General features: G+C 33.8%; 5 protein-coding genes across 12 annotated transcripts; 4 read left to right on the forward strand and 1 right to left on the reverse strand.

Moving 5' to 3' along the window:
- The first annotated feature begins 1,078 nt into the window (after nucleotides 1–1,078).
- On the forward strand, nucleotides 1,079–7,817 carry LOC118036815 (uncharacterized). Of its 8 annotated transcripts, XM_073405178.1 has the most exons (11): nucleotides 1,079–1,514; nucleotides 1,615–1,833; nucleotides 1,973–2,034; nucleotides 2,191–2,256; nucleotides 2,405–2,476; nucleotides 4,168–4,217; nucleotides 4,307–4,358; nucleotides 6,151–6,201; nucleotides 6,401–6,726; nucleotides 6,831–7,477; nucleotides 7,564–7,817. In XM_073405178.1, coding segments are annotated over exons 1-6 (765 nt in total). In that variant the 5' UTR covers nucleotides 1,079–1,169; the 3' UTR covers nucleotides 4,169–4,217; nucleotides 4,307–4,358; nucleotides 6,151–6,201; nucleotides 6,401–6,726; nucleotides 6,831–7,477; nucleotides 7,564–7,817. The 8 variants fall into 8 exon arrangements, with proteins under 8 accessions (XP_073261279.1, XP_073261277.1, XP_073261276.1 ...); XM_073405176.1 differs by having other exon boundaries at nucleotides 2,405–4,217; XM_073405175.1 differs by lacking the exons at nucleotides 4,168–4,217; nucleotides 4,307–4,358.
- A 1,418-nt stretch (nucleotides 7,818–9,235) lies between these two features.
- Nucleotides 9,236–10,798, forward strand: LOC118036819 (uncharacterized). Its single transcript, XM_035042653.1, has 4 exons — nucleotides 9,236–9,368; nucleotides 9,498–9,721; nucleotides 10,020–10,194; nucleotides 10,347–10,798. Exons 1-4 carry the CDS (start codon nucleotides 9,236–9,238, stop codon nucleotides 10,796–10,798), a joined length of 984 nt encoding a protein of 327 aa, XP_034898544.1.
- A 521-nt stretch (nucleotides 10,799–11,319) lies between these two features.
- On the forward strand, nucleotides 11,320–14,776 carry LOC118036816 (protein CIA1). The gene is made up of 9 exons (XM_035042652.2): nucleotides 11,320–11,752; nucleotides 11,850–12,068; nucleotides 12,208–12,269; nucleotides 12,426–12,491; nucleotides 12,637–12,708; nucleotides 13,334–13,396; nucleotides 13,621–13,690; nucleotides 13,808–13,891; nucleotides 14,406–14,776. Exons 1-9 carry the CDS (start codon nucleotides 11,408–11,410, stop codon nucleotides 14,475–14,477), a joined length of 1,053 nt encoding a protein of 350 aa, XP_034898543.1. The 5' UTR covers nucleotides 11,320–11,407; the 3' UTR covers nucleotides 14,478–14,776.
- Nucleotides 14,777–15,952: 1,176 nt separating this feature from the next.
- LOC118036821 (thaumatin-like protein 1) lies at nucleotides 15,953–17,114 on the forward strand. Its single transcript, XM_035042655.2, has 2 exons — nucleotides 15,953–16,165; nucleotides 16,262–17,114. The coding sequence occupies exons 1-2, from the start codon at nucleotides 16,117–16,119 to the stop codon at nucleotides 16,870–16,872; spliced, it is 660 nt and encodes a 219-aa protein (XP_034898546.1). The 5' UTR covers nucleotides 15,953–16,116; the 3' UTR covers nucleotides 16,873–17,114.
- A 964-nt stretch (nucleotides 17,115–18,078) lies between these two features.
- Nucleotides 18,079–20,693, reverse strand: LOC118036820 (SNF1-related protein kinase regulatory subunit beta-1). Its single transcript, XM_035042654.2, has 4 exons — nucleotides 20,217–20,693; nucleotides 19,162–19,346; nucleotides 18,897–19,059; nucleotides 18,079–18,487 (listed from the first exon to the last, which is right to left on the reverse strand). The coding sequence occupies exons 1-4, from the start codon at nucleotides 20,436–20,438 to the stop codon at nucleotides 18,185–18,187; spliced, it is 873 nt and encodes a 290-aa protein (XP_034898545.1). The 5' UTR covers nucleotides 20,439–20,693; the 3' UTR covers nucleotides 18,079–18,184.
- Between the last annotated feature and the right edge of the window lie 4,420 nt (nucleotides 20,694–25,113).

Consider the following 25,113-nt stretch of genomic DNA (forward strand, 5'->3'; position numbering starts at 1 on the left):
ATGTGTTGATTTTAAAATTAATTTTAAAATAAATTAATAAATATTATTTTAATATATTTTAATATAAATAATATTTTAAAAAATTACTATAATTATATTTCCAAACAAATTTACTTGGTACTTGCTCACCTCAAGTCTCTTAAAAAAATACTGAAAAAAATCTTCTTTCAACCGATCGACTTTCAAGAAGCAGTGTCCTCTAGCTTATAGTTATGATTATGATGATAAAACGAGCACGTTTAATTGTCCTAGTGGAGGTAGCTATTTGATTACCTTTTGTCCATGGTCAAATGTGGTGGGTCACAACTCTTTCTTTTTATGGAAAGAGTTGGAGGACAACACATTTAATAAATTGAGTATCTTCATTATGATAAATTCAAAAGAAACGGAGAGCTAGATTTGGGATTCACATACCAATGCGATTAGAAAAAAGTTAGGGTTTAGATGGACCCTCTTTTTTTTCTTTTTCTTTCTTTTTTTTTTAATTTCACTTTTTTTATATCTTTTTAATTTCATTTTCAACATTTTATTGTTTCTGAAATAGTTTGGTTATAATTTTTTTTTTTATAATATTATCATAAACTCAAACAAATATTTTAACATTTAATTGGTAAGTTAAGTCATGAAACATATATTAATTCAATATATTATTATTTAATATTAAAAAAATATCATCTTTAATTTTTTTTTAAATTAAATTATATTTTTACCACTCAACCATTGCCCTCACTCAATTCTAATCTTGAAATCTTTACATGATCTTGTTGTCTTTGAATTAATAAAGTCTATTAAATCATATATAGACAACTTTCATGTGAGTTAATTTAAAATTTAAGTTCGATAAAAAATCGAGTTGGAAGATTTCAAAGATACTCGCTAGATTAGGTTTAATAAGAATATCAAATAGTTTTTTTTGTTTTTAAATTATATTAAATAAAAAATTATTAAAATAATTATTAAATTCAATAGAAACTTAATGGGGATTACAAATTTGGTGAGTTATACTAGAATGTCGTCCTTTTTATTAAAAAAAAAATGTAATAAAAATTAAAAGGAAGAGTTAGCCGTCAAGCTGGTCATTCTTGTAATAAACTAAAATTACACAAGGTAATTAAGAGAGAGAGAGCCCTATACAAGCTTAACATCGGGAAGCCGAATTGATTTTGACCATGGAGGAGTTGTACGATGGCAACATGGAATTGAAGGAGATTCAAACCCTGGCAGGACACTCCGATAGGGTTTGGAGCTTGGCTTGGAATCCGGCCACCGGAACTTCTAATAATCCTCCTGTATTGGCTTCTTGTAGTGGCGATAAGACTGTTCGAATCTGGGAGCAGACTCCTTCCAATCGCCTTTGGCATTGCAAGGCAGTTCTGGAAGAAACCCACACTCGAACTGTTCGGTCTTGTGCCTGGTCTCCTTGTGGGAAATTATTGGCCACCGCCAGCTTTGATGCCACCACCGCCATTTGGGAGAATATTGGCGGTGATTTCGAATGCGTTTCTACTTTAGAGGTATTTTTATTTAAAAATCTCAACTGTTGGTATATGTTCCTGCAGAATGGTGTAAAAAGATGCTAATTTTTTTTTTTTTTGTATGGGTTTTGGACAATAGGGTCATGAAAATGAAGTGAAGTGTGTGAGTTGGAATGCATCAGGTTCGCTCCTGGCGACTTGTAGTAGGGATAAGACTGTTTGGATATGGGAAGTGATGCCTGGGAATGAATTTGAGTGTGTTTCAGTTTTGCAAGGGCATACACAAGATGTTAAAATGGTTAAATGGCATCCAACTATGGATGTTTTGTTTTCTTGTAGCTATGATAACACTGTTAAGGTACTCTTTGTGGGTAAATTTGCTTATCCCATCTTTTATTTTCTCTTCAACGACTAAGATTGTGTAAATGTTTCGTTGCTGCTTTCGAAATCAGTTTAAGAAAATGTAGAACAATGTTGAATTTTTGGTAGAATTACAGGTTTGGGCTGAGGATGGTACTGGTGATTGGCATTGTGTTCAATCCTTAGGTGAATCTAACAAGTACTACCTCTCTCTTCTTTTGTAGCTGATATATATAGGTTTTACATAGATTGATATTTTTGTTACTCAGTTCATGTTATATGTTGGTATATTAGCAACTCTTGTTTTATGATATGACGAGTTTATCTAATTGGAAAAGGGTTGATTTCTACTCAGTGGTCACTCTTCTACTGTCTGGGCACTTGCTTTTAATGCTGAAGGAAACAGAATGGTTACTTGTAGGTATGTAAATCTTTTTTTCTTTGTTCTTTTTCATTTTGATGATCATTGATTGGGTTGATTTTTTTAAAAAAAAAAAGTAATTTAGGTGGAAAAAACAGAGCTGTTCATGGAAGGGAATTGAACAAGTGTTTTTGGATTGATTTTGCAGTGATGATCTTACACTAAAAATATGGGAAACAGATGTTGGAGGGATGCAATCAGGCAATGACCTTGTTTCTTGGTGAGAAACATGTTCTCTATGCATAATGGATCTTCTACTTTTCATTTTATTACAGCATATTGAAATGTTCCTGGATGAATTTTAATCAGTTATAGAATTTGATCTTGTTAATGTTAGAACTCAAGTAAAGAAAAGGCTTTGAATCAAGTGTGGATGAAACTCATGACAGAAATATTTGAAATTCGTGGTGGAAATTATGGTGGTGCTAAGTAGTAGGCTGCATGATAACAGTTATTAGTATTTTGGCACCTGATGATAGATTATTGGTTATGGTGCTCTTAGAATCCATTTACCATGTGAAATGATGTGAGATTTATGCAATGTGAGAGAATTGTACCATATGATCCCCATCCCAAATTAGAGTTACACCTTATTTTAGGATGTCCAGAATGTCTTTCCATGTTCATCAACATATCATATTTATTGGTTTTGTTAAAGTTTATTTAGTTATGTTGGTTACAAAAAAGAATGGAGTAATAGATTTGGGATTAAATTCCCTGAGGGATTAAATTCCCTGAGGGATCGATAATTCCCTGAGGGATCGATAATTCATTTTATGTTCTTTTTTTTTTTTTTTAATTTCACTTTTTTTATATCTTTTTAATTTCATTTTCAACATTTTATTGTTTCTGAAATAGTTTGGTTATAATTTATTTTTTTATATATAATATTATCATAAACTCAAACAAATATTTTAACATTTAATTGGTAAGTTAAGTCATGAAACATATATTAATTCAATATATTATTATTTAATATTAGAAAAATATCATCTTTAATTTTTTTTTAAATCAAATTATATTTTTACCACTCAACCATTGCCCTCACTCAATTCTAATCTTGAAATCTTTACCTGATCTGGTTGTATTTGAATTGATAAAGTCTATTAAATCATATAGAAACAATTTTCATGTGAGTTAATTTAAAATTTAAGTTTGATAAAGAATCGAGTTGGAAGATTTCAAGATACTCGCTAGATTAGGTTTAATAACAATATCAAATAGTTTTTTTTGTTTTTAAATTATATTAAATAAATAATTATTAAATTCAATAGAAACTTAGATGCCGTTTGGCTAAGCTGTTGCGGCTGAGGTTGAGAGAAAAGCAGTAAAACACATGTTTGGTTAACTTCAAAACACAGTTTATTTTCACGTGGGTCCCATTAGAAACTGCGGTTCAATTGTAAAAAGTGAAAAGCAATTATATTTTGCTTTTCATGCGTTTCTCTTCTCTCTCATCACCGACAATTTGCCATTGCTTTTTTTTACTTTCCCAATTTCTCTCTGTCGTCCCTCATCAATATGCAATTACTTTTCCAACTTCTCTCTGTCCCTCATCAATTTGCAAAACTCAATTTCCCAACGGTCACAAAAAACCCAAAATTTCACAGAAGGTTGTTGTAGATCAATGTTACGCCCAGTTTCAACCTTCGGTTCCTTACCTCTCTCTCACCACCAAACTTTCCCAGTAACCTCAACCTTCAAAATTACGGTCATCAACCTCCAAACTTTCTGTTACAGTTGCAGATCAATTTAACGAACTAAAAGACCCCAATTTCCTTCCCCAAACTGTTCTCCTCTCTCTTCTCTTGCTATAACCCCGTTTCTATTTTGCCCTAACACCAACGCCAGAGCCTCTGTCCATTCAAACACAAACCGTTACATATTGTCCCTCCATTGTTACAATTGCAGAAGAAAACCAAGAGATTCGTGCTGGGAAAGGTCCATGAGCTAGATATCAGGTACTGTGCGTTCCCCTTGTTAATTTTGTTTAACGTGTTTCTCAAAACCTAATTTCTATCATGGGTTTCTATTGTTTTTTATTTTACAGAACACAGCTGCAACACGTTGGGGTTTGCAGAACAAAAAGACAGGAGATTGAGGTAAGTTCCTCCCTCATCTCCATCTTCAATCACTACAAAAGATCATCTCATTCTCACCTGAAAACAGTACCCATTTTCCTAAAAGTCTCGAATTTTAATTCTTTCAATGATTTGATTGAACATTTAGTTTCTAGTTATAAGCACTCGTGTTGTTCGAAGGATGCAAATTTGTTTCATTTAAATGTTCTTAAACATGGGTTTGATTCTGATTTGTTCTTATGCAACACCCTTATTAATGTGTATGTTAGAACTGGTGATTGGGTTTCGACTCGAAAGTTGTTTGATGAAATGCCGGATAGAAATGGTGTTACGTGGGCTTGTTAGATTTCTGGGTATAATCAGAATGGGATGCCTGAGGATGCATGTGGAGTTTTAAAAGAGATGATTTTTGATGGTTTTTTGCCTAATCGTTTTGCTTTTGGCAGTGCTATTAGAGCTTGCCAGGAGTTAGAAAAGAAAATAAAAGAAAACAACCGCAATTTATGCCACAGAGAGACATCCTTTGGACCTGGCATCTCAAGACCATGAAACTCCTTCATTTTAGCTGCTATAAGAGCAGATATATCTGGATCATGCAGATCAGAGGCTGATAGTGTCTGAAATTATATGAAAATGTAGGAAATTTTTGGTTAAGGAGGGGAAAAGATATGATCAAACGCATTAACTTTTGATTTATAGAAATTAGAAAGAAAAAGCAAACTATGGTTTATTAACCAACACTTGTTCCTCCTGTTTTTCCTGGTAGAAGATACACGATTTCAATAATTAATTTAACATGTCTGTATTTGAGCAGTAGACACCAACACATTATTTTCCAAACATTTGAAATATTAGAAGTGCAAATTGATGTTGAATAAACTATCAAAAAACACTAATAATAAAATTGAAGTTGTGGCTTCAACTTGAGATGCAAATTCATGGATTGTTTTTGAAGTGACCTTATGCAAATGATGCGTCATTATCTAATGTACTGATATCCATTTACGGGAAGTATCTGGGATATATTGACTATGCTCTTAGTGTTTTTGATGAGATAGAGATTAGGAATTCTATATCTTGGAATTCAATCATATCAGTTTACTCACAAAGAGGAGATGCAGCTTCTTGTTTTGAACTTTTCTCAAGCATGCAAATGGCAGATTCAGGTTTAAGTCTGAAACCTAATGAATATACATTTGGAAGTTTAATAACTGCTGCTTGTTCTTCCATCTATTTTGGTCTGTCTTTGCTGGAGCAGATACTTGCGAGAATTACAAAATCTAGATTACTGTCAAATCTCTGTGTGGTGGAACTGCTTTTAGAGCTGCAACCACCAAATATATACCCTTTTACACGGCTGAAACGTGTTCACATTTTCGCTAATTTCCATTAGAATATTTGTGCTTTGTGTTCCTCTGGATAATTCATTTTCTTTTTTCAAGAGAGACTTGACCCTCATATTGTTTGATTATACTAGGAAAATCAGCTTCTTTGGATTGTTTTATTTTCCATTCATGAAATAAACTAAAAAATGTGTTATATCTCTTCCGAACTAGCTACTTCCAAAAACTTTCATTGTTGTTGTTGCTTGTGTTTCATTTACTGTGCCTGCTTCAAATTTGTTGAATTTATAACAAATTTCATTGCTTCTTCTGCTTGTCTTCTGCTTTGCATGTGTTTTTAAATTTTTTGTACTTGAAATCCTGCATGTTTGTGATGCTTCTGTGTACTGTGTTACCCATGTCAATTTTGTAGTAATTGTAGCTCAAAATCTAATTTATCTTCTGGGTCTCCATTGTGTATCTGTTTGTAGGACATAGCTGCAGAACTGTGCTGGTTTGGACACCTAAAGAGATAGACTGAGGTAAGTTCCTGCCTTATCTCCATCTTCATTTTCTTTTTTTCAAATGAAAAATTACATGTCTTTATACCTGCCTTATCTCCACACAGCTTTTGTAAATGTTGAACATTGAGTGTTTTATTATTGTTTTAGTCATATGTATGTGCCACAATTTATTTGATATCATTTACTGATTTCAAACTTTTGTTAAATGTGTTAAAAGATATCATGGAAGGTCTTGAATCTTTTGATAAGGCTGCTTGGACAAAGGACATGTTGCATATATTTTGTGATATATGCATTAAAGCAATTGATATGGGAATGAGACCTAATACTCATTTCGATAAAACGGGGTGGAAATTTCTTATAACATCATTCAAAGAACAAACTGGGCATGCATTCACTAAAACACAATTGAAAAACAAATGGGATGGATGCAAAAAGGATTGGAGGATATGGAATAAACTGGTTTCTGAAACTGGTGTTGGCTGGAATAGTGAAATAGGCACAATTGCAGCCAGCGATGAGTGGTGGAAACAAAAAATTCAGGTACATTCCTTGTCATCCTAACAATTTCTTTTATTATTGTCAAATTCCAGCCCTAAAATTTTACTAGTCTTGATCCTTCATTTCTTGATTTAATTTATATGCAGGAAATTAGAGGAGCCAAAAAATTCAGACATGTCGGTATTGAGCCATCTTTGAAGAATAAATTTAACCGAATGTATTCCAACATTGTCGCAACTGGAGCGTTTGCATGGGCTCCTTCATCAGGTATACCTGCGGGCAGTGGTGTTGCTCCTGGTACAAGCAATGCCGACATTGCTGATGATGGTTTGGAAGAGGGCAGCGGTGATTCGGAGGAAGATATGATTCCAGATTTCCAGACTGACATGGCTCGAATGGTTGGAGAGATAAATATGTCAACCAGCAGCAATACAAAAAGCAGCGGCAAAAGAAAAGGACGAGATCATGCCGATGTGCGATGTAGAAAGAAGAAAACATCTGGAATTGGTGTTCAGTTGATGACAAGGTGCAATCATCTTCTTGAGAGTATGTCGACTAAGAGTGATTCGACGTCTATTAATTTGGATCGCGAAGGCTGTAGCATCCCCGAGGTGATGGCTGAGCTGCACTCAATTCCTAGAGTTTCAATTGAAGATGACTTCCACGACTTCGCTACGGAGTTTCTCGTTTCAAGAAGGAAAAGAGAAATGTGGGCCAGTATGGGCGATAAGCAACAAAAGTTGAGATGGTTGCAGCGAATGTATGCACGAACTAAACGTGCTTAGCTGACATGGTATGATTTAATTATCTTAACTGTTAATCAATTAAAGTATGTTCAAGTTCTTATGATATTTATACATGTTTATTTTTTTGTTGCAGAGTAATGAGATGCCGGTTTTTAAAAGAGTAGTTTCCATTTGCCGAAGTTTGTTCGAGGCATTGTATTATTCCACATTTGATTTTAAGGCATATGAGCATATGCGTTTGCGGTAATTTATGTACTCTTATATTTATTAAACTGTTTTACGGGAGTAAACAAACTTGTATGAGAAATTGGTGGTTGTGATGTTGTATTTTATCTACGAATTACAATGTTCAATGGTTAATGTTAAATGGTTTACCCTTTAATGGAATTGGTTGTTAATTTACATGAAATGGTTGTTCAAAATTACCTTAACTGTTTTGTTAACTTTATATTTTTTTTTGCTGCCGTGAGGTCTGCTGGGAATAATAATACATGCTGCTGTGTTTCTTTTCTTAGCTGTAATTTTTTCAATTGGTTAGCTACTGTGAGATTGACATGCTGCTGGTCATTCCATCCTTGGCTGTATTTTTTTTCCATTAGGTTGCTAGCTAGATGCTCATGTATGTCCTGTGTGGATTAGGAATACATCTAACTCTGGAAACATTAGGCATGAATGTAGAAACCAGGAGATAAGCTTTGTATGAGATGGAGAGAGGGTCGAGAGTAAGAAGATGATATTTGCTGCATTGTTTACCTTTACTGTTGATCCTTTTTTCTTTGTTGCCATGAGGTTTGATACTAGAATTTTTTCAATTGGTTAGCTACTATGAGCTTGACATGTTGTAGGTGAATTTTTCATTGGCTGTAATTGTTTCCATTTGCTAGCTACTGTGATCTTGTGAGGTCTGAAAAAGCAATCCCTTTTGCAGTTACTGTCAAGAAGTGTTTTTTTCATTGTTGCCGTGAGGTTATGGGACTAATGTTGTTGATGTTTCTTCATTTTCTTTGTTGCTGGTCATCCTACTGCTTCAGTCCTTGAACTCTGTTTTTACTTTTTTCCATTTGCTAGCTATTGTGATCTTGTGAGGTCTGAAAAAGCAACCCCTTTTGCAGTTACTGTTTCTGTTTTTTTCATTGTTGCCGTGAGGTGATGGGATTAATGTTGTAGCTGTTTCTTACTTTTCTTTGTTGCTGGTCATCCTACTGTTGAAGAAAACTTGGAACTCTGTTTTTATTTATTTGAATGGCAAGATGTACATATATGAGCTGTTAATTTGAATGGCAGGATGTACATATATGAGCTGTTATTTATTTGAATGGCAGGATGTACATATATGAGCTGTGAACTCTGTTTTGGCAGGATGGTGTACATATATGAGCTGTAAAAGTAACATTATATGCTACTTTTACAGCACATGCATACATGTGAATGAATGTACTTATGTTGAAAGATTAAAAATTGTAAAATAGACGTAAAGAGCATTGAAATTTTCTATATAAAGAGGAATGTTTGCATCATATTTTTAAATGAAATAGCTTTCTTCATAACAAGCTTCAAAAAACCTCTCAGTTGCACCAAATACAAGCAAGTAGAATACTTCTTTTTTGTTGGCTTTACAGGTATGGAAAAAACTTATGTTGAACCAACTCTTTGATAGTTTTTTTATTGAATGATATTTAATTATTTAAAGTTCTTTATTAACAACATATAATTTTTTTTCTTTTTTACATGTAATTGAAGTTATGGCTGATCCATGATTTAATGACATATTTAATGAAGATTTCGATGGTAATTATGATACTATAATGAACCGCATTGTAGATCAAATTAATTATCCTTGTGAAGGTAGTGGTGCCTCAGTTGATGGTGCTGGAGATGACAGTAATGGAAACGACTCCGACGATAGTAATGACAGTGACAGTGACAGTGACAATGATGGTGACGATGCATTTATTATAAGGAGGCATCTTGATAGGAAAAAATTAATTATTTGCGTAGCTGGAGCTATAAATTATTATTATAATAATTATATGTTTAAAGAACCATGTATGGTTTCATATAACACAGGGATGCGTTGGTTGACGGAGGTTTTAAGAGGGCATTGGAAACGAAGTGTTAACATGTTCAGGATGGACGCAACCACTTTTTTGAGTTTGTGCACCGACTTGGAAACGCGCTATGGCTTAAAACCGTCAAGAAGAATGAGCGTTATTGAAAAGGTAGCGATATTTCTATTTACAATAGCAGTTGGGCGTCAAATAGACAAGTGCAGGAAAGATTCCAGCATTCAGGTGAAACTATTAGTCGATGTTTTAAAGAAGTGCTTAAATCATTACGTTTGTTTGCTGTGGAAATCATAAAACCAGAAGATTCACAATTTACGAGCACACCAAGAGAAATTGCTATGAATCCAAGATTTATGCCACATTTCAAGGTAAGATTAATTTATATATATATATATATATATATATATATATATATATATATATATATATATATAATTAAGTAGTATAATTAAGTTGTTCAGAGGAGTATGAAATATATTATAAGAGTTTATATGAGTACTATAAATGTTTTTGTGGCATGTAGAATTGTGTCGGTGCAATTGATGGAACACATGTTCGTGCCTGCGTACCAGCTGCAAATCAAATTCCATTTATTGGAAGAAAAGGTGTACCAACACAAAATGTAATGGCCGCTTGTAGTTTCAACATGCAATTCATGTTCGTGTGGGCAGGATGGGAAGGCAGTGCACACGATACTCGTATTTTTTTGGAGGCTATTGACAATAGCAATATCAACTTTCCAAAAACCTCCAGAAGGTTGCGATTTTGACTAAATTAAAGATTGGGTAATTGAAGGAATATAATTTTTTTTTTAAGTTTTGTTTAAAATTACAATGTTATTTTTTTTCAGGAAAATACTATTTGGTTGATGCTGGATACCCAAACGAGTATGGATATTTGGGTCCCTACAAAGGCGAGAGGTATCACTTCCAAGAATTTAGACGTCGTGGACAACCAAGTGGTCGGAAAGAAGTGTTTAATCGTGCACACTCGTCACTACGTAACGTGATCGAACGTTCTTTTGGGGTATGGAAACAGAGGTGGAAAATTTTGCAAAACATGCCTGCTTATCCATACAAAACACAAGTTGAGATTGTAGTTGCATCAATGGCACTACATAATTATATTAGAAGGAGATCGCAAGATGATGCAGTTTTTTCTGAGTATGATCGCAACCCCAATTTGATTCCAGATGACTTTTTGCCTGATACTGTTCAGGTTTCGGCCGTTCAAGGCTCACAGAGGCCTTCACGTATGGATTTTGTACGCGATGGAATTGCAAATAGTTTGATGGAACAATAAAAGAGTACATTAATGTATAACGATTTTTCATTTTGTTATGTAATCATAATTACAAAACACCTATGTTTTGGAATTATATACATGTGTCTATATATGTCCTTTTAATTAATTCCAATCAAATATTTAATTCCAATCAAATATAAAATACAAACCATAATAAGAAAATTAAGAAATTTTTTTTTTGAACCACAGTTTTTACCAAACACAAAAATGCTTTTTTTCCACCACAATTGTTGAACCACAGTTTTGTAACCAAACACCAAAAAGTACTTTTTTTAAAACCACAACTTCAACCACAGTTTTAACCAAACACCAATTTTTTTTAAAATCAACCTCACAAAAAATACTTTTTTTGAAACTGCTTTTTATTAACCGCAACCACAAAAGCTACCACAATACCAAACACGCCCTTAATGGGGATTACAAATTTGGTGAGTTATATACTAGATGAATGTCGTCCTTTTTATTAAAAAAAATGTAATAAAAATTAAAAGGAAGAGTTAGCCGTCAAGCTGGTCATTCTTGTAATAAACTAAAATTACACAAGGTAATTAAGAGAGAGAGAGCCCTATACAAGCTTAACATCGGGAAGCCGAATTGATTTTGACCATGGAGGAGTTGTACGATGGCAACATGGAATTGAAGGAGATTCAAACCCTGGCAGGACACTCCGATAGGGTTTGGAGCTTGGCTTGGAATCCGGCCACCGGAACTTCTAATAATCCTCCTGTATTGGCTTCTTGTAGTGGCGATAAGACTGTTCGAATCTGGGAGCAGACTCCTTCCAATCGCCTTTGGCATTGCAAGGCAGTTCTGGAAGAAACCCACACTCGAACTGTTCGGTCTTGTGCCTGGTCTCCTTGTGGGAAATTATTGGCCACCGCCAGCTTTGATGCCACCACCGCCATTTGGGAGAATATTGGCGGTGATTTCGAATGCGTTTCTACTTTAGAGGTATTTTATTTAAAAATCTCAACTGTTGGTATATGTTCCTGCAGAATGGTGTAAAAAGATGCTAATTTTTTTTTTTTGTATGGGTTTTGGACAATAGGGTCATGAAAATGAAGTGAAGTGTGTGAGTTGGAATGCATCAGGTTCGCTCCTGGCGACTTGTAGTAGGGATAAGACTGTTTGGATATGGGAAGTGATGCCTGGGAATGAATTTGAGTGTGTTTCAGTTTTGCAAGGGCATACACAAGATGTTAAAATGGTTAAATGGCATCCAACTATGGATGTTTTGTTTTCTTGTAGCTATGATAACACTGTTAAGGTACTCTTTGTGGGTAAATTTGCTTATCCCATCTTTTATTTTCTCTTCAACGACTAAGATTGTGTAAATGTTTCGTTGCTGCTTTCGAAATCAGTTTAAGAAAATGTAGAACAATGTTGAATTTTTGGTAGAATTACAGGTTTGGGCTGAGGATGGTACTGGTGATTGGCATTGTGTTCAATCCTTAGGTGAATCTAACAAGTACTACCTCTCTCTTCTTTTGTAGCTGATATATATAGGTTTTACATAGATTGATATTTTTGTTACTCAGTTCATGTTATATGTTGGTATATTAGCAACTCTTGTTTTATGATATGACGAGTTTATCTAATTGGAAAAGGGTTGATTTCTACTCAGTGGTCACTCTTCTACTGTCTGGGCACTTGCTTTTAATGCTGAAGGAAACAGAATGGTTACTTGTAGGTATGTAAATCTTTTTTTCTTTGTTCTTTTTCATTTTGATGATCATTGATTGGGTTGATTTAAAAAAAAAAAAGTAATTTAGGTGGAAAAAACAGAGCTGTTCATGGAAGGGAATTGAACAAGTGTTTTTGGATTGATTTTGCAGTGATGATCTTACACTAAAAATATGGGAAACAGATGTTGGAGGGATGCAATCAGGCAATGACCTTGTTTCTTGGTGAGAAACATGTTCTCTATGCATAATGGATCTTCTACTTTTCATTTTATTACAGCATATTGAAATGTTCCTGGATGAATTTTAATCAGTTATAGAATTTGATCTTGTTAATGTTAGAATTCAAGTAAAGAAAAGGCTTTGAATCAAGTGTGGATGAAACTCATGACAGAAATATTTGAAATTCGTGATGGAAATTATGGTGGTGCTAAGTAGTAGGCTGCATGATAACAGTTATTAGTATTTTGGCACCTGATGATAGATTATTGGTTATGGTGCTCTTAGAATCCATTTACCATGTGAAATGATGTGAGATTTATGCAATGTGAGAGAATTGTACCATATGATCTCCATCCCAAATTAGAGTTACACCTTATTTTAGGATGTCCAGAATGTCTTTCCATGTTCATCAACATATCATATTTATTGGTTTTGTTAAAGTTTATTTAGTTATGTTGGTTACAAAAAAGAATGGAGTAATAGATTTGGGATTAAATTCCCTGATGGATCGATAATTCATTTTCATGCTCTGTTTGTTATGGTGAAACTATAGGCCTTTCTTTTTGGATTGTGCAGCATACATGCCCAAACACAAAGCAACTTATTGATAACTTGGTTTGTTTTTCAGGAATCACCTTTGCACTCTCTCAGGTTATCATGATAGAACAATCTTTTCAGTTCATTGGTCAAGGTAGCAGCCCTGCAAATTAAGTTTACTAATTATCATGTCCAACTCTTTTACTTGGTTTTTGGCTGCTGTTGTGCTCTTCAATTTCAAACCACCGTTACCTTCCTTTCTTGTGTTTTGTTGTCATTGGGTGCTCTTCTAGACTTTTTCTGGGCTATCCTTTTGTCTTTTTGCACAGTTTTTTTCCCCTAAATTCTCAGTTTTTACACCTCTTCACACTTGAATAGGGAAGGTATTATAGCAAGTGGAGCAGCTGATGATGCACTGCGGTTTTTCGTGGAGAGCAAAGATGGTTTGGTATTGAAGATTTATATCCTCATATTTATTATATCTACTGATTCAATTTAACATAGAAAGTGCAACGATCCTTCATGTAATGAAAAATCAAATGAGACAATTGTGTGTTTGTTACAGGTTGATGGTCCTTCATATAAACTGTTGTTGAAAAGGGAAAAGGCTCATGAAATGGACATAAACTCAGTGCAATGGGGCCCTGGGGTAAGATTTGTTCTGGATATGTGAGATTAAATTTATGCATATAGCTATCTTTGTATAATGGATATGATGAGAGGAATGAGAAGCAGGGTTGTTTGTAGATTCTTGGATTCTGTGGCAATCTAGTAATGCTTTCCATTCAAGTGTCTTGGTAAACTGAATAGATATTTCCCTGCTCACCCTGACGTTATATATTACTTGAAGCATACTACACTACTGTCCCCTGCACAGAAAAAATAATGAAAAAGAAAAACAATCCTGGCACTTGATCATGGGCTGCTGGTGCCCCTGTTATTTCCAACAAGCAACCCACTGGATCAGCACAAGCTTCCAGCACTCCTAACATTTGAAACCGCGTCTTGATTTTTGTTCTTCTCTTGTGTGCATGTGGGTGGGGGGGCGAGGGCGGGTTTGCATGGTGTTGGGCTGGTTATGTATTCATGTGCGTTTAATGGTTAGTGTTCAAGTTACAACTGTATTCTTAATGTGTTCTGTATATGACTGTCATTTTTGCTAGGAAACCGGGCTGCTTGCTTCCACAAGTGATGATGGGACAATAAAGATATGGGAGCTGGCAGCTCTGACCTGATTTTTTATACTTGGCACAGCTTGTGAGATCAAGAGATTGATGTTATTACATATCCCATGTTAATCTCTTCTTATTAGGTGATCAGTGTGATAGATGGCCTTAGTTGGACTAGAAATCGCTCTCTGCTGGTTTCCATACTAAATAAAGCATTCGTGTTTGTAATCTTCTTTTGGAGTGATGTATGACTGGAATGTTCAAACTGAATCCACCCATGCTCTAGGTTTATCGAACTAGACCGTATAGTCTACCAGAACTAAATTCAATAGAAAACATCCGGACCTCGGTATTTCCCATATTTATATTTTGTGTTCTCTTGATTTTCCTTCTGCTTACAAGGCTTGCTGTTTGTATATTAATGGCTAATTGATTCTCTCTCTCTCTCTCTCTCTCTCTCTCTCTCTCTCTCTCTGCTTGAATTGTAATGACGAGATGTTCTGTGTTTGCCTTTTTCTGCTTTATATCTGTCCATAAAAAATCTTGAATTGCTTCAAAATGAAGTCGGCAATAGCATTCAGACTAATGTCCAAAAAAAATAATAATAATAATAATTCGAGGATAGAATAAATCAAATTGATAATTGATAACTGATGATGAGACTGCAGCATCTCTAGCTGGAAACATGTATTCATGCATACAAAATTAATATTCTTAAAGCAATTAGTGAACAAGATACAGACAAGTTGTGCCCAAGTCCAAGCATGCTCCTGTTTGTTTAACACTTTAGTCATAAAAGCTAGGGCCTTTCAGAACATGACGTCCAATCTCGTACTTGTGTTCATACTTGTGTTCAAATTGTGATCGTGATTTGTGATTTAGATGTTAGTGTTAAAAAAAAAATTTAAAATTTAAAAATATTTTAAAAAATAATTGCTACTATATTTTCAAATATCACTGTACAAAAACACAACAACTAGCAGTCAAAATTCAACTGCAAATCTTTCTCTCTTTTTACCCCACAAGAGCAAGCTATCAGTTCTTACAGCATTTTCCCAAGTATCTTACAGCATTTTCCAAAACAAATTCCAAAAATATTCTTGTAAATTGAGAAAATGGTTTATCATTTTATTCACAATTCCTTTTTTTAAAAACATTTACAGAAATGGAATATTTTTGTAGCTTTTTAACTGTTCTAACTGATTTTTTTTATGACTTGAGATTTGATTATTCACCGCTCCTATTAAACACAGTCCAGCCTATCAGTTCAGCAAATAATTTTACAGTTTTCTTAAATCAAAACATTTTGCAAGTTTGAACAAAAAAGAAGATAAAAAAAAAATAGTAGGAAATGTTCCGTACAGATAATAACCCATCACAAGGACATTTCCACATTCTAAGCTTTTCCTATCCTAACAATCAGTACAGATAACCAATTTGTCATCAAAACCTTGTGATTTAAACGTTTTTATTTTTCTTATGAAATGAAGATCTGGGATTGACGTGCATGATTTATTCATGTGAAGACAAGAAGCCTAAATCTTGTGAATAAACAGCTCCCTCTTTCTCATGACTCCACAGGTCTAACGCTAAAGAATCCAAATATCCTCCACAGCTCCCTCTAATCGGTTATATAAACATATTCCTGCTTGCTTGCCCTTCAATTGCTTAAAGACAGAAATATCTTCAGCCTGAGCTTCCAGCAATGGCCAATCAAATTCCCTCGGCACTTATCTTCACCTTACTCCTCATCTGTAAGTACCTCGTCTCCGAGTTCTGGTTGCATGTAAGATGTCAACACACTCATTATATAAACCTATTCTAACATGAATGAAGAAATTCTTGTGCAGGTTTCAAACATGCAGGAGCTCTACCGGTCACCTTTTCCTTTAAGAACAACTGCCCATTCACTGTTTGGCCAGCAAGCCTAAGTAATGCTGACAGTCCACAGCTGTCTTTGACAGGCTTTGCTCTGACAACAGGTGCTTCATCTTCCCTGAGCACCCCTGCGCCATGGTCTGGTCGGTTCTGGGGTCGAACGCGATGCAATACAGATTCCTCAGGCAAGTTTACTTGTGCAACCGGTGATTGTGCCTCTGGTAGAATAGAATGCCGTGGTGCTGGTGGTATACCACCGGCATCCTTGGCAGAGTTCGCTGTAAGAGCTAATGACGGACACGACTACTATGATATCAGCCTGGTGGATGGTTTTAACATCCCACTTTCAGTAATTCCACAAGGAGGTTCTAGTGAGTGCCGTTCCACGAGCTGTGCGGCTAATGTGAACGCTGTTTGTGATTCTAAATTAGCTGTTAAAGGGTCTGATGGGACTGTGATTGCCTGCAAGAGTGCATGTTTGGCATTCAACCAGCCACAGTTCTGCTGCACCGGTGAGTTCAGTACACCAGACAAGTGCCTTGCTTCCAACTACTCGAGCATTTTTCAAGCAACAGTGCCCTGAGGTTTATAGTTATGCTTATGATGATAAAAGTAGCCTACTTAATTGTCCTAGTGGATCCAACTATGTGATCAACTTCTGTCCATGATGAAATAACTAATCATCTCCTTCGAAAATAAGGAGCAGCACAGCTTTAATTTGTTCAAGGACAGAATAACCTTGGATAATAGAGGATGTCAGGATCAAACATGAGATTCTGACACTCAGGATGTGTTCATATTGAAAATAAAAGGAGATTATTATCAGTAGGTTGTTACAAGCGTGCAAACAAAGCACCTAAAAAAATCCAGACGCAAATGCACTCAAGAACAAAAAACACAGAAGCACAAGAATGCTTTGTTCTTTTCAAAGTCAACTGGCCTGCTGAGTTGTAGTAATTTGCAAGACAAACACGATCAGTAATTTGCTGAACTATGCAAATCTTAATATGAATTGATTATCAGAACGCATTCCTAATATTGTTTGATATCCTGAATCTGCAGTTATTTTCGTAATTATGGCATTTCACTGCAATAAGCAGGTATGCTGGGTTTCCTTGATGCATTTTCTCAGGAGCCTGAGATACGAGTTTGTGAAAAGCAAAACCATAACGAATTGAGAGACGACATGAATTTTTGGCTTAGATGCATAGAAGCAAGTTGAACTGGCGGTGAAACAATCCTAGCTCAGTCAAGAACTTTTGCGGAGCTGGCAGGGCAATTTATTACTGGACGATAGGACAAATTTCAATCTGGAGAGATGAGTACTTCCCCCATTTCCTCAACTATAAACGAGTTAGATTTGAATGACCTGTTATTTTGGCTAGAAGTGAACCCATCGAGCTGCTGTAAGGGTACTCTTAACGTTGCTGAATGCCCACAAGCACATCATTTACAATTAAGTAGCAGAACTTGCACAACAGACCAATAATGTCTACGCCCGAAAACGAGGTAGTTCATGTCTTTACCGAGCCGATATTGTCAGCTAGAAGAGTCAGTAGCCAGAGGGTAAGAGTTAGTTTTTTAGCTTCGCCTACAAGTAGCTTAGGTTGAATTTCAAGTTTGAACCTGAGAGCTACCCTCCCCTAAAGGACTACATCTAGCAGTTCCAACAAAAGAATCTGTTGACCAATATATGTTACTCATTTTCAAAGCATGTGTGGACCTTCCTGATAATAATATTGAAGCAGGCGTGCTTCAAAAGAATGAAAGTTAACTACAAGAAACAACATGTAGAAGTAGAGAAAATCTATAAACAGAGAAATCTCAGAACAAACCATATTACAAAAGCGATCATCTTTCCTTCAGAGTCATGAATGGAAAGTGGGAGGGTGCTGCTACCTTCTGAGTGGCTTATAAAGACAAACAGTTACATACTTGGATTGGAATCTATGGGTTAGTCCAAGAGCAACTAGAGACTGAGATGCCCATCCTTTCTCAATGTAAAGGTGGTTAAGCACAACATGTTGAGGTTTGGAAGAAGAAGCTTCATCAAGGACTGTTAGACTTAGCTGCGGTGGAACTGCTAAAGGATCCTTCGCAAAATCATCCTCAGCTGGAAATGCTTGACTGTAAGTGGAGTCTGGAGATGGTGGGGCCTCAAACTCAACTGCACTATCAATATTTTCTGGCACAAAATCCTGCAAGAAATAGCAAGAGGAACTTACAAATCTAATCATTAACAAATAAATGTATTCTTTTTGCAATTTTTCCAGACACTAAAAAATGTTTCTTTGCACCAAGAAGTCTTGTATTTCTTCCTCATACATGAATATTAGTAGCCAAAATATTTATCTAGCAAAATCTTGGTTATATATGAATGTAGAGGAAGCAGAATTCGTGTTGCTAGCTCACATATGACAAATAAAAAGCATGTTTCACATCGCTGGTTTGCATGAAATCCCAGTTTTTCAAGTGCATCCTGAACATATCCCTTGAAAACCCATGATTCTGGGCTTATTTAGTTTCCAAAACCATTGGCACTAGTGACTCTTAAACAATCAAATGCCTCTGGATTTGTAAGACCAAGAGCCATGTCAAGATACTTACATGAACATCAAGAAGATTACAAACACGGCCCATTTCATCATTTACAGAAGGAAGATCTGGAATATATCTCCACTCTTCATCCACAATGAACTTATAGTGGTATATACCTGATGGAAGGACCAAAAGAATAGAATGATCCTTCCCAGATCTTTGTAACTTTTTCCTGCAACAGAACAATAAATGATATCATATCATATAAGTTTCCTCCGAAGCAACACCTGCTCCTTTTGGATCTTTCATGTTTAAGATGGTGGCTAAACCTTACCTTGAAGAAAAGTTGTCCCATGATCCTTCGACAGCCACATCGTTTCCACCATGGCTCCATGTGATAACTGTAGGGATTCCTTGCTCAGGGGGTTGGTCTTCATCAACAACTTCATGGGAATCATTCTGCCAAACTTGATCAAAAACAGGAGGGGCATCAGGCCTTCGCAAGGGGGCAACAGGAGCCTGCAAACATGCACATTACAGAAGCAGTTACATCAGCTAAAGTTCTATCACATACAGAGATAAATCCACTGTTCCGTCCATAGAGCAAGTTTAACCTTTAGATTCCCCCAACAAGTACGAAAATAGAAATCAGCAATAAACGTAAAATGCAACTATCCACAACAATATCCACCAGAGAAATCACACCTTTTCCCACACATAAAACAGCAATTGAGCTGCTGAAATCAAACCATCCCAACTCTAACCCACAATATGTCAGCATCACACACGGGTTGCAGATGCCTTACATAAGCAAATATAACGAAGCAAGTACAACAGACTAGTGGATCAACCACATACATGTTAAGAGCCCCATAGTCATTATTGATTCTCAAAAAGTTAACAAGGACATCTAAGGAACTGAAAGAAACCAAACTCTCAAATCATATAACATTCTTAAGAACTACAGTCATGATTGAATCTTCAATTCAGCCATCATGGCATCGTAATAACTTTCTTTCTTAGTTATTTGATCACAATAATATTTCTTGCATAAAAGGTTTCAACTATTGACAAATACATTCACAAAACCATGCAGTTTAAAAGACATGCATCAGATTTAAATAAAACCCACTTCATAAAACAACTAAACCACCTAAATGGAGATCTTGATTATTAAAAACAAATCAAAACAAACTGAGAAAATAAAAGAAAAACCCATTTCTCAAAATGCTTAAAATCCAACCATGAATGCAATTAGTCACCACTAATCTTCCTCTTCCTTCCTTTTCACAGATCTTAATTGAACCTATCTTTCACCCAATAAAAGACACAACCTTTGAATTAAGAATCCAAAATTTTACAATCAAATCATCACAATTAACATTATACCTGAGGAGGGAACAAGAAAGGAGACGTGGATCGAGCAGGGGCATGATCTGGAGGACTATTATTATTTTGAGTATGAACATCATTACTATCCAATATTGAAACCGACTGGCTTGTGGTCGACGCCCCTCTTCCGATCACAGACGACGGCGACGGCAACTCACCGTTTTCTAACCCTTCTCCATCGTCTCTTTCTCCTTCCTCCCTAACGTTTGCATTCCCCATTAATATAACCCTCTATCCTTTATCCCACGGACGGTACAGAACTAGCGTTAGCCCAAAATCAACAAAAGAAAGGTGGTTCTCGTCCGAAGATGGTGAAAATATATTACAACACAATATCGTATTTAATAATTTTTTTTTTTCTTTTTTGGTAATGAATATGATAAAAATAAGAAGAGACGTGTGAGGAGTGGAGGAGGAGTTGTGGAGGAGATCGGTGGTGGTGGAAGTCTAGTGATATGGTTAATGGATAGTTTAGCTTTGTTGCAGAGGAGAGAGAGCGGATATATGGATAACGATTGAAGGAAGAGAGTTATAGGGTAAGGTCGATCTTAGTTTTAGTTCTTGGGACAATAGGAGGATAATATGGGCCCACTACGCATCCGATGTGGAACATTATACTTATACGTTTGAGGGATACTTGCAGGGGTGTTTGGGAGCATAGTTTTACTTGTTTTTTTAAATAATTTTTATTTATAAATATATTAAAATAATATTTTTATTTTTGAAAAATTATTTTTTTATTATCATCTCATAAAATAATCTAAAAATATTTAAAAATAATTTTAAATAAAAAAATATTTTCTCTAGATTTTTTAATCAAAATTTAGATTGATAATAAGATTTCTTTGTGTTTTATGTTTTGAACTTCTAGTTTTTAATATTCCCTAAACTTAACAAATTATACATCAATCCAAACACAAAAAGATAAAATAAAAAAAGTGCTACAGTAAATATTTTACTTAGCTTAAATTTAAAATTAAATTATTTAAAAGTTACTTTAACATGATCCAATCCATAAGACCCAGGCACCGAATAAAAAACATTGTTTGATTTAAAAAAATATATTAAGATTGTTTTTTTGATATTGAGACATCAATATATTAAATTATCATGGGCTTCATGACTTACCTTACTAAATTACCTCAATCCAAACACAGAAAGATAGAATAAAAGAAAAAACAATGCTACAGTAAATATCTTACTTAGCTTAAATTTAAAATTAAATCATTTAGAAGTTACTTTAACATGATGCAAACCACAAGATGTGTCTAAAGACAATCCGGACACCGAATAAAAAACGTTGTTTGATTTAAAAACAACATTAAGATGATTGTTTTTTAATATTGAGACATCAATATATTAAATTATCATGGGCTTCATGACTTACCCCACTAAATTCTTCACTCGGGTGATAGACTCAACTGTATTTGAGAATTTTGTTTTTTTTTTAATTATTTTTTATTTAATTATATGATAATAAAAATAAATATTTATAAAATTGAATACAAATTAAATATTAGGATATTATTTAAAATTATAATAATTTTATATAAAGTAGACCAAAATAATTTATAAAAAAAAAAATATTTAATAAAAAAAAACATCTTTATTTCATTCACTATAAAAGATGAGCTGACATCATATATTTTTTTTAGATGTACTAGGTAATTATGAGAAATAAAATTCTTACAAATATTTAATTCTATCGAATGCTGGGCTTTGAGAATATTATAAAAAAGGTTTTATATTTTATTATAGAAGAAGAGTGATTAATATCAAAAGGAAGTAAAGAGAAAGAAGAAGCAAAGAGTGCACTCTTTAGAAAATCAACATGACAATATCACACATTACACATACAAGGGGAAAGGAGAATTTGTTTTAGTTCTATGAAATAAATAAGGTATCATTTGGGAACCGCAATTTTTAAAAAATTTATTAGATTTTTTTATTAAAAAATAATTTTTTGTGTATTTTGAATCGTTTTAATACATTGATCTTAAAAATAATTTTTTAAAAATAAAAAAAATATTATTTTAATACATTTCGGCATGATAAACACTTTGAAAACAACCACATTTTCAAAATGCTCTTTAAGTTGTTTAATCCTTCATGACAATATCACTCATTTAATTAGAGAATTAATATTCAAAGTTAAATATTTATTTTTTACTTTTTAGCTCCATGAAATAAATAAGTTTGTTTAATCCTTCATTTTCATTTTCATTTTCACGTTTATTGTGATCTTCATTACCTTTTAAAAACCCTTCATATACATTCACTAATTTAATTTAACTACGAAATTAATCACCCAAAACAAATGATAAATACTCCAAATTAATCCTACATGGAGAAAAATTAAACCATCATAGTTGTTTGCCATTCATTTCCATCGTATAAGAATATATACAATTAATATTCCAATTTTAGTCATTTTTTTTTTTCATGAAAACGACTAAGCTTTCATTTATTATAATATTATTTAGGAACCCTTTTAAGAACCTTCCACATACATTACTCATTTAATTTAATTACAAAAGTAATCATAAAAAAACAAATGATAAATACTCTAAATCCTACAAAAGATAAACCACTTTATTGCAAAGATGGTGATCAAATGTTTTTTTAAAAAAAAATTGATGCTTTTATTCAAAAATTAATTATTAAGAGGTGATTTACTCTAATTATAGTGTGTTTGTGATATTTTTTTTTTATTTTTTTTATCTAATCACAAATAATAAATTGTTTGGTTATTAAATAATTTTTTTTTGTCTTGGATTTCATATATAATTGCGTTTCAAATCTTGATTTTATAAAAACTAAAATAATATATTTTTTATTTATTTTACTTGTAAAAATTTATATCACAGTAATTTTAACCAAGAATATAATTTTTTTAAAATATAATTAAATTTTTTTTTTAAAACCTGATTTTTTAAAATAAAAACAGCAAATCCTTAGCCAAAAACACCCAAAAATAAATGATCAAAAGAAAGAGAAAGAATGGACAAAAGAGATTTCACGACAGCTAGCCTAGAGATGTCTTATGTTAAAGAAACCCACATGCAAGAGATGATTCCAATCGATGATGTTGTGTCGGGCCCACGCTTTATTCACTTGGACCCACTGTTGTTTATCTTCGGCTGTCCCGGTTAGAAACCTAACCATGATGGCTTAACGTCTAATAATTCGCAACAATTTTATTTTTTAAACATAATTCTAAATTTGGTATTGAAATTTTAATTAAATTTCTATTTGAGTATCCTCATGTTTAATTTTTTTTAATATGATCCTATGATACCTCCATTAATTAAGTGTTGATTAGATTTCATTTTGAGAAATTATAACATTCTATTAGTTATACCCTAATTTCATTTATTAATATGTCATATGATCAAAACTAGGGGTGTTCACGGTCCGGTTCGGTTTTAACCATAAAAACCAACCGAACCAAGTACCTCATATTTTTTAAATTTCAAACCGAACCGAACCGGATTCCGGTTCAAACCGAACTGGTTCGGTTCGGTTGAATCCGGTTTTGCAGCTAAAAAACCGGGAAACCTAATCATTAAATTAATGGGCTTTTTTGACTTTTTTTAATAGGCTTAAATTAAATTGGGCCATTAAATTTTCTTCTTGGGCTAAATTTATAGGCTTTTTTAATCAAAATTCTTTAAAATGTTATAATTTGATTAATTTTATTATAAGCTTTCTAATGAAATTAAAATATTGAAATTTTTTTGAAATGCTTAATTGCTTATAGTAAACAATAAATTTGGTATGATTTATCTTACTATTTTTAATATACAAAGAAATATGCTATGAAAATTCAAATCAATGCAAATATGCAAGATGCATGATCAAATTTGGACACCGTTCACACTAAAAAAAGTTTACATTAGCAAATAGATACATTAGCAAATAGTAACTAGTAATAAATTATCATAAACATTCGGCATAAGTTGAAGAAAAAATCCGACACCAGCACTACAAGCAGCATCCAAAACTTCCAGCAACAGCAAAAGCCAAAAGATCCAGCAAGGATAATGCTATAAAAAAACACTAGCAAATTAGCAACATATTATAGTTTGACAATTAAAAAAAATTAGGAATGCAAAATTTTAAAAGGAATTAATAAGGCAAAGTAAATTAATTACACAAAAACAATTATATTCCAAGATTGCACCAACATCATCAATATAACTTACAAATAATCAGTTGAGATTTTTAAACTTTCACCAAATTCTACAAAAACAAAAATTAAAAATACTAGATTAAACAATATATAATAAATAATATTATAAAATCCCCCAAATTATCCACACCAAGCATTCTCCACACCAAGCCCCAAGACTATGAAGTTGCAGTGCTGTAGTTAAATCCCCCACCCCAAATTGTCAAAAAAAAGAGAAAAAAAAGAGAAAAATCAATCATTCTACGAGCATGATTGATTCATGCATGAGGCTCCAATAAGTTCCAGAGACTGCAAGGCATTCCTATTCTATTGAAGCCATGTTCAAGCCCATTAGAAAAGCAACCAGCATTCCAACAGTAACAAGGTAAACACACATCTTCCATGACCATCTCTTCCATCTTCCCAGCATGTCTTTCCTTTCCATGTTGCGGCCCATACTCTATACCAGTCATCAGATCGCAGCAACCCAGAACTAACGCTCCAATACCTCGATCAACCTTATTTAAGGATAATAAAAGTTGACGCAAATATTCAAAAAATTTCAGAAGACCGCAACAACCATCTTGCACTTGAATAGACCCATCTGTCAAGTTTTATTATGTCTCCTTTTATTTACAGCGACCTCATCCGTAGCAAAAGAGAGACAAATCATATGATTGTTGTAAACCCACTAAATAAAGAATCAAAGATGAAGATGAAATT

This window comes from Populus alba, chromosome 1 (assembly GCF_005239225.2).
Source record: "Populus alba chromosome 1, ASM523922v2, whole genome shotgun sequence".
In the NCBI taxonomy this organism is placed as follows: Eukaryota; Viridiplantae; Streptophyta; class Magnoliopsida; order Malpighiales; family Salicaceae; genus Populus; species Populus alba.